This window comes from Macaca thibetana, chromosome 5, assembly GCF_024542745.1.
Source record: "Macaca thibetana thibetana isolate TM-01 chromosome 5, ASM2454274v1, whole genome shotgun sequence".
In the NCBI taxonomy this organism is placed as follows: domain Eukaryota; kingdom Metazoa; phylum Chordata; class Mammalia; order Primates; family Cercopithecidae; genus Macaca; species Macaca thibetana.
The window spans coordinates 125,294,805-125,307,755 of record NC_065582.1 but is presented as its reverse complement, the minus strand read 5'-3'; the positions used below and the strand labels follow the sequence as shown (position 1 = coordinate 125,307,755).

Genomic DNA, 12,951 nt, shown 5'->3' with positions numbered 1-12,951 from the left:
AAAAGTGCTCGGATTGCAGGTGTGAGTCTCAGGTACCCAGCCAAGAAAAGGTTTTAACAGATACTTTATCGAAGATTTGCTGATGGCAAATAAACACAAGATAAAGGTGTTCAACACCATTCATTAGCCATTAGGGAAAAGCAGAATAAAACTACAAAGTGGGGAAAAGCCAGAAGATACCAAATGCTAGTGAAAAAAGGGTGAATTTTACTCTGAAGTATACTTCAGTAAACCTGATTTTCATAAAAAGTTTATTGCATGCAGAAGGAAAAAGAATAAAGGAAGAGAACATAGTATGTTCCTCAATTTACTTATCTTGAGAAAACAAGCAGTTGCTTTAACTAATTCTTACAATATTTGATTTTGTTGCCAAAACTTTTTCTTTCATTTAAAAAGAATGAGGTTGCATATGCATACTTTCAGATGAGGTACATGTACCAGCAAATTAATCCTATATATCTCAAGATAATACAAATTGTTATGATAGCTCCTTCAGAATTTATTCTAGAAATATGGAAATGGTTGGGTGATTCTTTATATTTTTGTTTGAAGTCTAAAGAAGTTGTTTTTTCTCATTAGTTGTTTACTAAAAATCACAATAGAAAACTGCATGTTTTTTTTTTAAGGTAAGCAATGTAGAAGGGTATGGAGTAAGTAAAAAGGTACAATTCTCTCTTTGATTTCATCCCTTGATTACCGCTGTTAATAACTTGGGTTTATCTATCTTGAAATTTTTTGTGTACATTCTTGCACATGTGTATACGTTTTATTTTGCTTTTTAAATCAACTTAAATAGATACATACCATGTTTTTGTTTTGTTTTGTTTTGTTTTGTTTTTGCGTCAGACTGCTTTTTTCCACCTAACAATGTGGAGATCATTCTGCATTGATATTAATGTATCCATTTGGTAAATATTTTTAAGTAGGTAATGTTTAAGGCACTATTCTAGATACAGGGGATAGAGCAAGGAACAAAATAGGTGCTTTAGTGAACTTATATTCAAGTGAGAGGAAGACAATAAATTGGGGGGAAATGTCACTATTAATAAGTTCATGAAGATAAATAATGTAAGCAAAAGAGATGAGATGTGATGGGACAAAATGAACAGCACAGATAGTTGTGGTTTAGGCCTTTATGTGTAAATCTGCTTTATTCTTAAGTTAGCTATTATTCCATATATAATTTATTTAATCATTGTATTGATGAATATATGGATTATTTATAGTCTTTCCTGTCATAATCAATAATGTAAAGAACATCTATATACATAGTTTGTTGCTTACATGTGCAAGTATTTTTATCCTAAATTCCTAGAAAGAAAATTGTATTTTTAAATGTTTATTTTAGATTCTGAAAAATTATCCTTGAAAATATTAGATATTATTTATCAATGGATGATAAATATTTTATTTTAATTTATAATACCTGATTCCCAGTGAAATTGGGCATTTGTATTTATCTTATGAATCACCTACTCTATAACATTTTGCCCATTGTGGTGTTTGTCTTTTTCTTACTAAAATTTAAAAACTTCTTTGTAACCCTGTTTTTAATATGTACATTATATTTTGTAATATTTTCTCCTAGTCTGTCAGTTTTTTTAATTTATGTCATCTTCGAATTTTTATTCTCATACTGTCCATATTTATTAGTCTTTTGTTTCCTAGTTTCAAGGTTTTGTGTCTTTCCAGAAAAGCTTTCTTGTCTACAAAATTTATAGCAACATAATCTCTTATATTTTCTTTTACTACTTATTTAGTTTTATTTATGTTTCTAATAATTTTACTTTACATCTGGAGATATATATATATATAGATATATATTTTATTTATATATATCTATATATATATAATATATATAAATAAAATATATATATATATCTATCTATATATATATATATATAATTTTTTTGGTAGGGGCCTGTTTTTTCTAGCTTCATAGCTGTTCTCCCAAAATAGTTTGTTGAGCAGTATGTCTTTTTCCTACTGACTTGAAATCTTACCTTTATCACACTTTATAAGTCTCAAATATATATGTTCTGTATTCAGTACTCCACTGTTTTGGTTATTGTCATTTTATATTATATTTGACATCTGGTAGGCCATCCCTCCCCATTGTCTTTTTCAACAATTTTTTTTTTTTTGGCAATTCTTGTGTATTTTCTCTTCCAGATGAACTTTAGAATCAACATGTCAAGTTCCATTAAAAATCCCTTTGGGATTTTGATTGGAAGTGCATTGAATTTACAGATTAATTTGGGGAAAATTGACATCTTTACACTATTGAATCTTCCCATCCAGGAACATGGTATGCCTCTCCATTTCTTCAGGTGGTTGTTCTTTTGTTTTGGTTTTTTTTTTGTTTGTTCTTCAGTAAAGTTTTACAGTTTTCTTCATGTAGGTCTTACACTTTTCTTGTTAAGTGTATTCCTGGATATGTTTTCGTTTTTGTTGTTGTGAATTGCATTTTTTCTTCCATTTTATATTTTGTTTTCTCATGGGTTATTGCTGGTATGTAGGAAGGCTATTGATTTTTATGTTGATCTTACCATTTACTTAGTTTTCAGTTGCTTCTCTTGAAGTTTCTAGAAGGATGACTGTATATTCTGCAAACGATAGCATTTTGTCATTTCCTTTTTCTGTATGTGTTTATACCCTTACAGGTTTATTTTTGAAGGCATTTGTTTTGTTCTTCTGGTCTTACTGCATTGGTTAGGTTTCCAGAACTGTTCATTACTAGTTTTGATTTGGACATCTTGTTTCTGATTTAAATGGGATGCTTCTGAGTTTTAAACTTCTATAATAATATATATCTTAGATTTCTAGTAGAATACTTTATTTATTTATTTATTTATTGAGACAGAATCTCATTCTGTCACCCAGGCTGGGGTGCAATGGCACGATCTCATCTCACTGCAGCCTCCACCTCCCGGGTTCAAGTGATTCTCCTGCCTCAGCCTCCCGAGTAGCTGGGATTACAGGCACGTGCCACAGGGCCTGGATGATTTTTGTACTTTTAGTAGAGACAAGGTTTCACCGTGTTGGCCAGGCTGGTCTCGAACTCTTGACCTCAGATGATCTGCCAGCCTTGGCCTCCCAAAGTGCTAGAATTACAGGTGTGAGCCACTGTGCCCAGCCCCAGAATACTTTATAAAGAATAAAAGTTTTCTTTTTGGCTTAATAAGTATTTTTATGAAAATGGATATTGTCTTTAATCATGTACTTTTGTTGAGATGATGCATATTCTTTTTTACCTGTAATACCTCAATGTGGTGATTGCATTAATGTTAGTCATAATGTGTTCTATTTTTAATATTTACTCAGCAGATACTTATTTGGTTATTGTATTGTGTCAGGAACTATGTCACACACTAGTGTTAGCACTAAGTCTGAAAGGTTCATTTTTTTTTTTGGAGAAGAAATAATAAGCAAGTATCCAAGAACGAGATAATTTCAGGCTGTGGTAGTATTATGGAGGAAATAAAGTCGATGGTGTGGTAGAAAGATAAGGAGAGAAACATCATTGATAGTATCATCTGAGAAAGTAAAACATAAGCTAAGACCTGAAGAATGAAAGGGTTGGGAAAAGCATTCCAGACAGCTGAGTGCGATGGCTCGCGCCTGTAATGCCAGCACTTTGGGTGGCCGAGGGGGCGGAATGGTAGCCAGGTGTGGTGACCACCTGTAGTCCCAGCTGCTCAGGAGGCTGAGGTGAGAAAATAGCTTGAACTCAGGAAGTGGAGGTTGCAGTGAGCCAAGATGGCGCCACTGCACTCCAGCAGAGTGAGACTCCGTTTCAAAAAAAAAAAAAAAAAAGGCATTCCAGGCAGAGGAATATCACTGTATATGTACAATTAATTTTATTTGTGTTTGTGTAAGATTTGTGACAGAGAAACAGAAAAAAGAAAGGATTATATTTCTTAGCGTTCTCTATTCTCTTGTAAAGTTGTCATGATATTTTTTTATACTACTGCTAAATTTAATTTGCTATTTGGGCTTTTTTTGTTGTTATTTCTTTTAGGTTTGTTAATAGGCTATTTATAATGAGCTAGAGAGTTTTTCCACCTGTTTTCTGGGCCTTGTAAATAAAAAGTAGTGCTCTATTCCTTAAATGTTATAATAATGCTGTGTAATTTTGATAGAAGTTGCCGGTAAATTCATTTGGGTTTAGATGCTGTTTTGAAGGGTTAGATCTATCTATAATTGACATTTCTTCAGTAGACATATTCTACTTAGGTTTTCTACCATTTCTTAAGTTAATTTTGATTATCTTTCTTTCTAGCAAACCATTTTGTTTAAGATTTTTAGATGTATTGATTCATACATGGGCTCAGCTTTCTAACTTTAATAACTCTTTGTATTTTTCTCTGTCTCTCATTTTTCATAATCATTCTTGCCAAAGGCTTGTCTCCTCCTTCTAGACTTGACCTAAGAAACTGTTTTGGTTTTATTAATTAAACTTTTATCTCTTCTCAATTTTCTTACTTCTGTTTTTTCATTATAAATTACTTTGATGCATTTTGATTTGTATTCTATTTTGAAGCTTTTCATTTATTTATTTTAAATCGCAGGTTCTAATGAATTTAATACATTTCAAGCTCTAAATTTTTCTTTTCTTTTTCGTTTCTTTTAGACGGAGTCTCACTCTGTCTCCCAGGCTGGAGTGCAGTGGTGCAGTCTCAGCTCACTGCAACTTCTGCCTCCCGGGTTCAAGCAGTTCTTCTGCCTCAGCCTCCCGAGTAGCTGGAACTGCAGGCACGTACCACCATGCCCGGCTAATTTTTATAGTTTTAGTAGAGATGGGGTTTCACCATATTGGCCAGGCTGGTCTCGAACTCCTGACCTCATGATCCGCCCACCTTGGCCTCTCAAAGCACTGGGATTACAGGCATGAGCCACCGCACCCAGCCTAAATTTTTCTTTAAAGATAGCTATGACTAAATCCCATATGAAATAATATGCTCATAATTTTAATTTTCATTTACTCTGTATTCTGAGAGTTCATATTAGGCTTGTTTTTCCTTTTCTTTTTAAATTTTCAAGTAGTGTCATCATTTTATAGCTAAGTTTTAGTTTCTTTCAACTTTATGGACCAAGAACGTACCCTTGTATAATTTCTTCATTTTGAAATGTGTTTACATTTTCTGTTTTGCTTAAGATATGATCAGGTTTTTGTTTTTAAAGACTGTTCTTTGTGATATACTAAGTTCTAGTTCACTATGAAATATAAATATTACAGTTAATTACTTCTGTTTCTAAATCCTCTTTATCCTGTCCCTGGAAAAATGGTCTTCCATGAAACTGGTCTCTGGTGTCAAAAAGGTTGGGGAGCACTGCCCTAGAACGTAGGCCTTTGGCATTATTTCATTTGAATCCTGGCTTTCATATTTTCAAAATAATCAGAAATCTTTGTGATATATTTATGTTATATACTTCTGTTAACAGTGGAGGATGTCCAGGTTCTTGGCATCTGGAACAAAGAATTGGACAAAACACACAAAGCAAGGAAGGAATGACAGGATTTATTGAAAATGAAAGTATACTCCACTGTGTGGGAGCAGGCCCAAGCATTGGTGCTCAAAGGCCTCCTTACAGAATTTTTGAGAGTTTAAGTCCCCTCTAGAGGATTCCATTGGTTACTTCAGTGTGTCCTATGTCAATGGAGGGCATGAAGTAAAGTTACAAAGTAATTTATGGCATATACCTTATGGAGAGGATATTTCCTCTTATAACCGAAATGTGATTTGGCCTTCTCTTCCCTGCCTCCAGACCCCATTTTCCTGTCTCAATTCCACTTTTATAACTTTAATGAATCATACATTAAGAATTACCTGAGATGTTAAAGAGATGTTGTATTATACTGGTTTCTTTTCTACTGCTTAGTCTTGCAATTCCAAGGCTGCCCCTTTCTTGGATGCATTTTTCTTCTTGAAGTAATACTTTCCCTAAATTAAGAAAATGTTTGTGGCTTTTAAATTTCATAGTGTTTACATACCTAAAAAAATTTCATTCTACAGTTTGGAATTTTACTTTCAAAATAATTGTGCATCAGAACTTTTAATTGCACAGATATCTTCTAGCATTTAGTGCTGTATTTAGGAAGATGTCAATCTGACCCCTAACAGGTCCCCACTGCTACCATCCTGAAAGTTTTCTAGACTTTGTATTCTTAGAAGTTTGAAATTTCACCAGGCTTATGACTACAGGTTTTGTAGTGTGTATATGTGTGTGTGTGTATCTGTGTGTGTTGTAAAGCCATTTTATAAAAATATTTTTATTCTGAAACTGCTTTTATGATAATTGATAAATAATAATTCCTAGAGCAGGCTAAATTCATAATTGAATTGCATCCTACTATTGATAAATAGTTTTGGGAGAATTTTTGACAAACCGTATAACTTTAATTTTGTTACAGAAAAACCACTTAGAAACTCCAGATTTGAGAATTCCATAGAACTTTCTCTTATTTGAAATATTCATAATTTGTCCACTTTGTAAAGCTTATAATTTATGTTAAAAATGTTATATTGAATTGTTAGTAATGTCATACTCAATTGTTGCAGGCATATAGCAGTTTGAAGCATAAGAAAGAAGTCATGTTTTATGAAAGCGCTATGGAACAAAGCTGTGTTAACTATTATATCACTGATTCCTAGATTATAGTAGCTGCTTAACTAATATTTGTTAAATTGATAGATGAGTATGAATGAAAAAATACAGGAATAGATCAGTGGTTTTTTTCTGTAAATAGACTTTTAGAAAGGTAAATTATCTTTGATGAGGTTCACTTTACTTTTATTTGCTATATTCTCAGAATACCATAATGAATCATTGACCATTCTTTTTACAAGAAAGACTTTATTTCTTTAAGCAGGTTTTTATTTTCTTTCAACTTTTTAAATTTCAATCTTATACTTGGATTAGTATTCTGTGACATTACTGAAGATTTTGTCTTTGTATGTATAGAAAAAAATATTTCAATTGTATTAATTTTGGAATAATTTACTCCATTAAGAATTGTGGTATTTTATCAAAGTTTACCCTTATTTAAGACTATAAAAAATACAGACAAAAGGAATTATTTCTGAGTCGTGCAGAAGACACTAAATTGTGATGACTTTACAATTATGAATACTTCTTATTTCTTATTTTATGTGTAGTAAGTCTGCCTATCAGTATTCAAAGAACTGTAAGACCAGAAAGGCATATTTTTCCAGGCTTACTTGAGAGCCCAGAAATTATTTTAATTTCTTAATAAATTAAGAATTTATTCAGTCACTATCATAAAATGATCATAAACTCAGGTTTCTTAATTTTTATATTCACTTTTTTATATTCAGTTTAAAAAATATATTTTCATATGCAAATTGTATTTCATAATGATAATACCAAAATTAAGACTTCAATTATGTTCATATAGCCTGTGCTTTGAATATCAGTGAATAGGTTATATATATGAGTTATGTAATTCATCCCGTGATGATGGCCGTAAGTCATTTCTAATGAACTTTTATTTTTTGTAGCCAAAGTAGTGTTAGTTACGGATTTATGTCTGTAAACCCATTTTATGTTACTGAAATGTCTAAATCGATGCTAAAAATCAATCACTGACACTTACTGAAAGAAAAATTTAGAAAAAATATAAAATCTTTTTGGAGGGATTTTTCTGCATTGACTGGATTTATTAAGAAATCTTAAAATTTTAAGTATGGTAAATTTTGGACTGAAGATAACTTCTAGGAGTAAGTGTGGAGATTATTTGTTTGAAAATGCTTTTATAATATAGTCAAGATTTAGAACACCTTTTTTGAAATGTAGATTACTGGTTTAAAGTTCAGATTACCAGCTTTTGAGATTCAGTGATAAATAGGGTATTTTCCAGAACAACAAAAACAATAATAAATATTTCTTATTATTTATCTATAATAAATAATAAAAAGATAAATAATATTTATCTATAATAAGTATTTCTTATTATGATTTTTTTCTTCTGGAAAACATCAGATGGGGGATAGGGTTAGTGTTGAATGTAAAGAAGTCTAAATTTTGGGTTGCCAGTATTTTTCTTTCATAAAGTATGTTTATCCTTAGAGACTGACCTTTTTTCCATGTTCACCTCACATAATGCATTTGATTTACTTAAGTTCTTAATTGGTTGTTTTGTCTCTGGTGTCATATCTATCTGAAACAATCTTTAACATGGTCTCTAATTACCTTTCTTTTACCAGTTATTTGTCTTAATGCTTAAACCCTTCTGTAACTTAATATAAATTCTGAACGTAGCACAGTATTGAAAGGCACCATCTTCCTGAAGCATCATTGCTTTTAGCACTCTCATTCATAATTGTTTTCTCATTTCTCTGCACAATCACTGTATTAGTATCCGTTTAGTACTTCTTTCAAATTTGTTTGATAGTTACTTGCACATACAGTTGCCTTTCTCTATTGTATATTTATGGAAGGTATTGATTATAACAAAATTATTTTTGTATTTGTATAATCCAATGAGTAGCCTACTGCTTTGCACTTAGTATGTAATTTGTAGATATTTGTTAAGTTGAATGGAATTTGTATGTATGGCATCCAGTTAATTAAAATATACTAGTTTTCTTTTCTTTTTTTTTTTTTTTTAGAGGAAGTCTAGCTCTTGTCCCTCAGGCTGGGGTGCAATGGTGCGATCTCGGCTCACTGCAACCTCTGCCTCCTGGGTTCAAGCAATTCTCCTGTCTCAGCCTCCTGAGTAGCTGGGATTACAGGCACCTGCCACGATGCCCGGCTAATTTTTGTATTTTAAGTAGCAATGGAGTTTCACCATGTTGACCAGGCTGGTCTCGAACTCCTAACCTCAGGTGATCTGCCCGCCTCGGCCTCCCAAAATGCTGGGATTACAGGTGTGAGCCACCTTACCCGACCAAAATACACTAATTTTCTTATCCTTTGGAATAAATACCAGTTTGTTAAACTACAGAATGAACCATTGTTCTCTAGTACGGCAATGATATTTCTAACTTGAGTAGTTTGAAATGTAATGCTAACGATCACAGTTGGTCCAAATGACCCTGCATTACCAAATTTCCATGTGACTTTATATTTTGAGTGTAGAAAGATTTGAATTACCGTTAATGACAGACAAATTCATTCAGCTCTGACCATTGTTAAAATACCTTGGTTTTCATTATTATTTGTATTAAGTCAGACTTAATTTGGGAAGAAAGCGAAAAAGAATTCTAATTATCTTAGAAATCTAAGTAATGTTACTGTTAAATAATGGTTTTTCTGTTTAAATAAAAGCAACTTCTACAGTGAAATGTCATCACCTTTAGTCTTTCAAAATTAAAAGGACTTAGCATGAACGAAAGTACAGAGACTCGTATAAAAAAAACCTCTATAGGCCGGGTACAGTGGCTCACGCCTGTAGTCCCAACACTTTTGAGAGGCCAAGGCGGGCAGATCACTTGAGGTCAGGAGTTTCAGACCAGCCTGGCCAACATGGTGAAAACTCATTTCTACCAAAATACACAAACATTAGGTGGGCGTGGTGGTGTGCACCTGTATTTCCAGCTACTCCGGAGGCTGAGGTGGGAGAATCGCTTGAACCCAGGAGGCAGAGGCTGCAGTGAACCGAGATTCTGCCACTGCACTCCAGCCTGGGTGACAGAGTGAGACCCTGTCTCAATAAACAAAACAAAACAAAACCTCTATATATCTATTTCTCAGATGCAACATTTTCAAGAATTTGCCATGAAGCTTTGTTTTCTTTAAGTATTTGATGACAAGTTTCCGACACTATTCCTACATACTTCAGTATGCATGTCTGAAAAACAAGGATCTTTTCTTACATAACTGGAGTAATTCCTTTATATTATTAGCACTCTCTTTCATAATTGTTTTCTCATTTCTCTGCACAATCACTGTATTAGTATCTGTTTAGTACCTCTTTCAAACTTGTTTGATAGTTATTTGCACATAGAGTTGCCTTTCTCTATTGTATATTTATGGAGGGTATTGATTATAACAAAATTATTTTTGTGTTTGTATAATCCAATGATTATACAAACATTTCAGTTCACATTCAGATTTCTTGTCTCAAAAATACTGTTTTTATAATCGTCCTGTTTGAATAGGATTTAAGTAAGACCTATTATTTTGCTGGTTATATCTCTGGAGTCTCTTTAATTCAGAACTGTTCTTACTCTATTCAAAAAAGATTTTTTGCTCCCATTCTATTTACGTGAAGAAAATGGTCAGTTTTGATGTAAAATGTTCCACATTTTAGATTTTTCTTTTTGGCTTCTATTTAACCCAGTGATTCTCAACCTCTTTCTTCTTCATGATTTTTATTGCTGTTGTTGTTTTTAATTTTCTCTTATAAGGGAACATTTAGCAATGTCTGGAGACATATTTGGTTATTACAGCCTGAAGGAGTGTTGCTAACTGGCATTGTGAATATAGGCCAAGGTTGCTGTCAAACATCCTAAATTACATAAGACAGCCCCAAACAACAAAGAATTATCTGGTCCAAAATGTTAATAGTGCTTTTACATTGAGAAACATTGATTTATCTTATTCCTGTATTTGCCTTACTAATTTCCATGTACTGGAAGTTATTTACATGTCTAAAAGTTCTATTAAATTATTTTTTATTGGGGGGACAAAAATTCTTTATAGGAGGTGCTGTGTATTTTATGTTGCATAACTCGGGGGCATGTTAGGTTTGGTTGTCCCACTTTTAGTAATTAAACAATGGGTTCAGGTAGTTAACAGCCTAATCCCTAAATGTAAAATTTCAAGTCACCTTTCCCAGAGCAGTGTGAAAGTTCAATGCTTTATTATTCCAGCATTGAATTTCCTGGTGGAAAGTATATTGAGCTAGTTAATTGGATAACTGGTCTCTTGGTGCTAGGTATTTAGAAATCTGCTATTTAAATAAAGGTCCTTGTGTCTGGTTTTTTCATCTGTAACAATGAATTGAACCTTGTGATTTCTAAGCCTCTTGCATTTCGATGGTTCTTTATTCATAAACATCATTTCATAAAATATCCAGCTGGTCAAAACAACACATTCAAACCACTTTAAATACAACTTTTTAAAAAGGCCAGTTGTAACTTTGATAGCTTGTTTCCCGCTTAGAGAATACATTTAGTAAGAACATTTCTTTCCTTCGTCTTCTCTCTTCATGGAAGTTATTTATATATTTCATTTAAATATAAAGTATTTTCAAATACTTTCTTTAAAAATTTTTAATTTAATTTAATTTTATTTTTGAGACAGAGTCTTGCTCTGTCGCCCAAGCTGGAGTGCAGTGGCTCGACCTCGGCTCACTGCAACCTGCGCCTCCCGGGTTTAAGCGATTCTCCTGCCTCAGCCTCCCGAGTAGCTGGGATTATAGGAGTACACAACCATGCCTGGCTAATTTTTGTATTTTTAGTAGAGACAGGGTTTCACCATGTTGGCCAGGCTGGTCTCGAACTCCCAACCTCAGGCAATCCGCCCACCTCGGCCTCCCAAACTGCTGGGATTATAGGCGTGAGCCAGCGTGCCCAGTTCAAATACTTATTTGAATTTCTTATTTGGACCACTTTTAATGTTTGTTATGTTCCAGAAGTTGGTTGTGATTCAAAATTTTTTTTTTCTGTAGAATAATATAATAAAAATGCAGTAGGTTTCAGAGGGAAAATTCATTTTAGTTTTTAATCTGAGCTGTCTCAGCTGGGGATCTGGTATGGCAGAGAGGTGTATGCCCATAATTTAATAAAGGAATACTTATTTTTGTATGTTTATAAGATTGCATCTCTTTATGCCAGTCTCTCTTCACTTGTTTTGTAATGTAACACAAGCTCTTTCTAGTTGGAAAAAGAGGAACTGGTATTAAAGAAGGAAATTCTCTTTTTCCTTGCTGAACTTTTATATCTCTTTTTCTTTTTCATTACCTTATGTACTTTCTACCCTGTATTATGGTTCATTTTTACGCATGCTCATTAAAGAAATAAGTTCCTACATAGCAAGGCTGGTATCACACATTTCTTTATCTCCCATAGTATTAAACAGTATTTTTTACACGTAGAATGTTTGCAATAAATGTGTGTGTAATAAGTCAATGAAAATAGCATTTTATATCACCTGCTACCTAATGTAAGATTCTGTATCTCCAAGATCTATAAAATATACCTTTAGATGTATTTATTGTGATTACCTTGTTCTTCTCCAAATACACTAGAGCCTTTTAGAATCTGAAAGGGAAGAATCCCAAAATCATCTGGTAAATTTCACCTTCTTTATAGATTCTTATTTATTCAGTAGTCACCTGAATCCTGACAGTGAGTTAGACACACTTCTAATTGCTGGGTGTACACGACTAAACCAAAAAAGTGTTTGTTTTTACAGAGCTTAGAAAGACAATATGTATAATATTCACGTGTGATAAATCTATGAAAAAAATTAGGCAGAATTGAGGGTCTAAAGTTATAGATGGCTAAGAGAGAGACTTGGTTAGGTCACACAGGTAGCAACTAAATCTATTCTGGTACCTAGGCCTTCATATTTTAGCAGTGTCCTTGAAAGTAGTTCCTTCATTAATCATAAATGAGGAATGGGGAGGAAATAATAAATATTCATTCCTGTTCTTTTCTGTCATTTTGATAGCCCCTCCCTTTTCTAAAGCTCTCTATAAGAATTTCATAGTCATTTGAATTTACAGTTTTTTAAGTTACCAAGTTTTGCATATAGGGAGAACAGTAGGCCTAAGAATAACATAAGAACTTTTGTGGAGAAGCTTAACGTCAGTAAGAAAGTAAATGTTTCTGTATTTAGTATATCTCATCAAGAGATGGAAATGCAGTTTTCCTAGTGAGTTTTCACCAGGCTAGTTAGGATATCTGTGGCATAGGGGACTTTGTGTAAGACAGTCTCTTCTGCTTGAAATTTGATATCTTCTGTGATTCAACTTCTAAC

General features: G+C 33.0%; 1 protein-coding gene across 6 annotated transcripts in view; it reads left to right on the top strand.

Moving 5' to 3' along the window:
• The window catches only part of ANKRD17 (ankyrin repeat domain 17), a 182,938-nt gene that overhangs the window by 65,626 nt on the left and 104,361 nt on the right, over positions 1-12,951 (top strand). Inside the window, exon 1 of one of the 6 annotated variants that reach the window (XM_050790303.1) lies at positions 1,910-2,308. The exons of the other annotated variants lie outside the window; for them this stretch is intronic. Within the exon in view, the coding sequence (XP_050646260.1) occupies positions 2,306-2,308 (3 nt within the window). The 5' untranslated portion in view covers positions 1,910-2,305. Of the gene's footprint in view, positions 1-1,909; positions 2,309-12,951 lie in introns of those variants that run through there. 6 annotated transcript variants of the gene reach the window in all.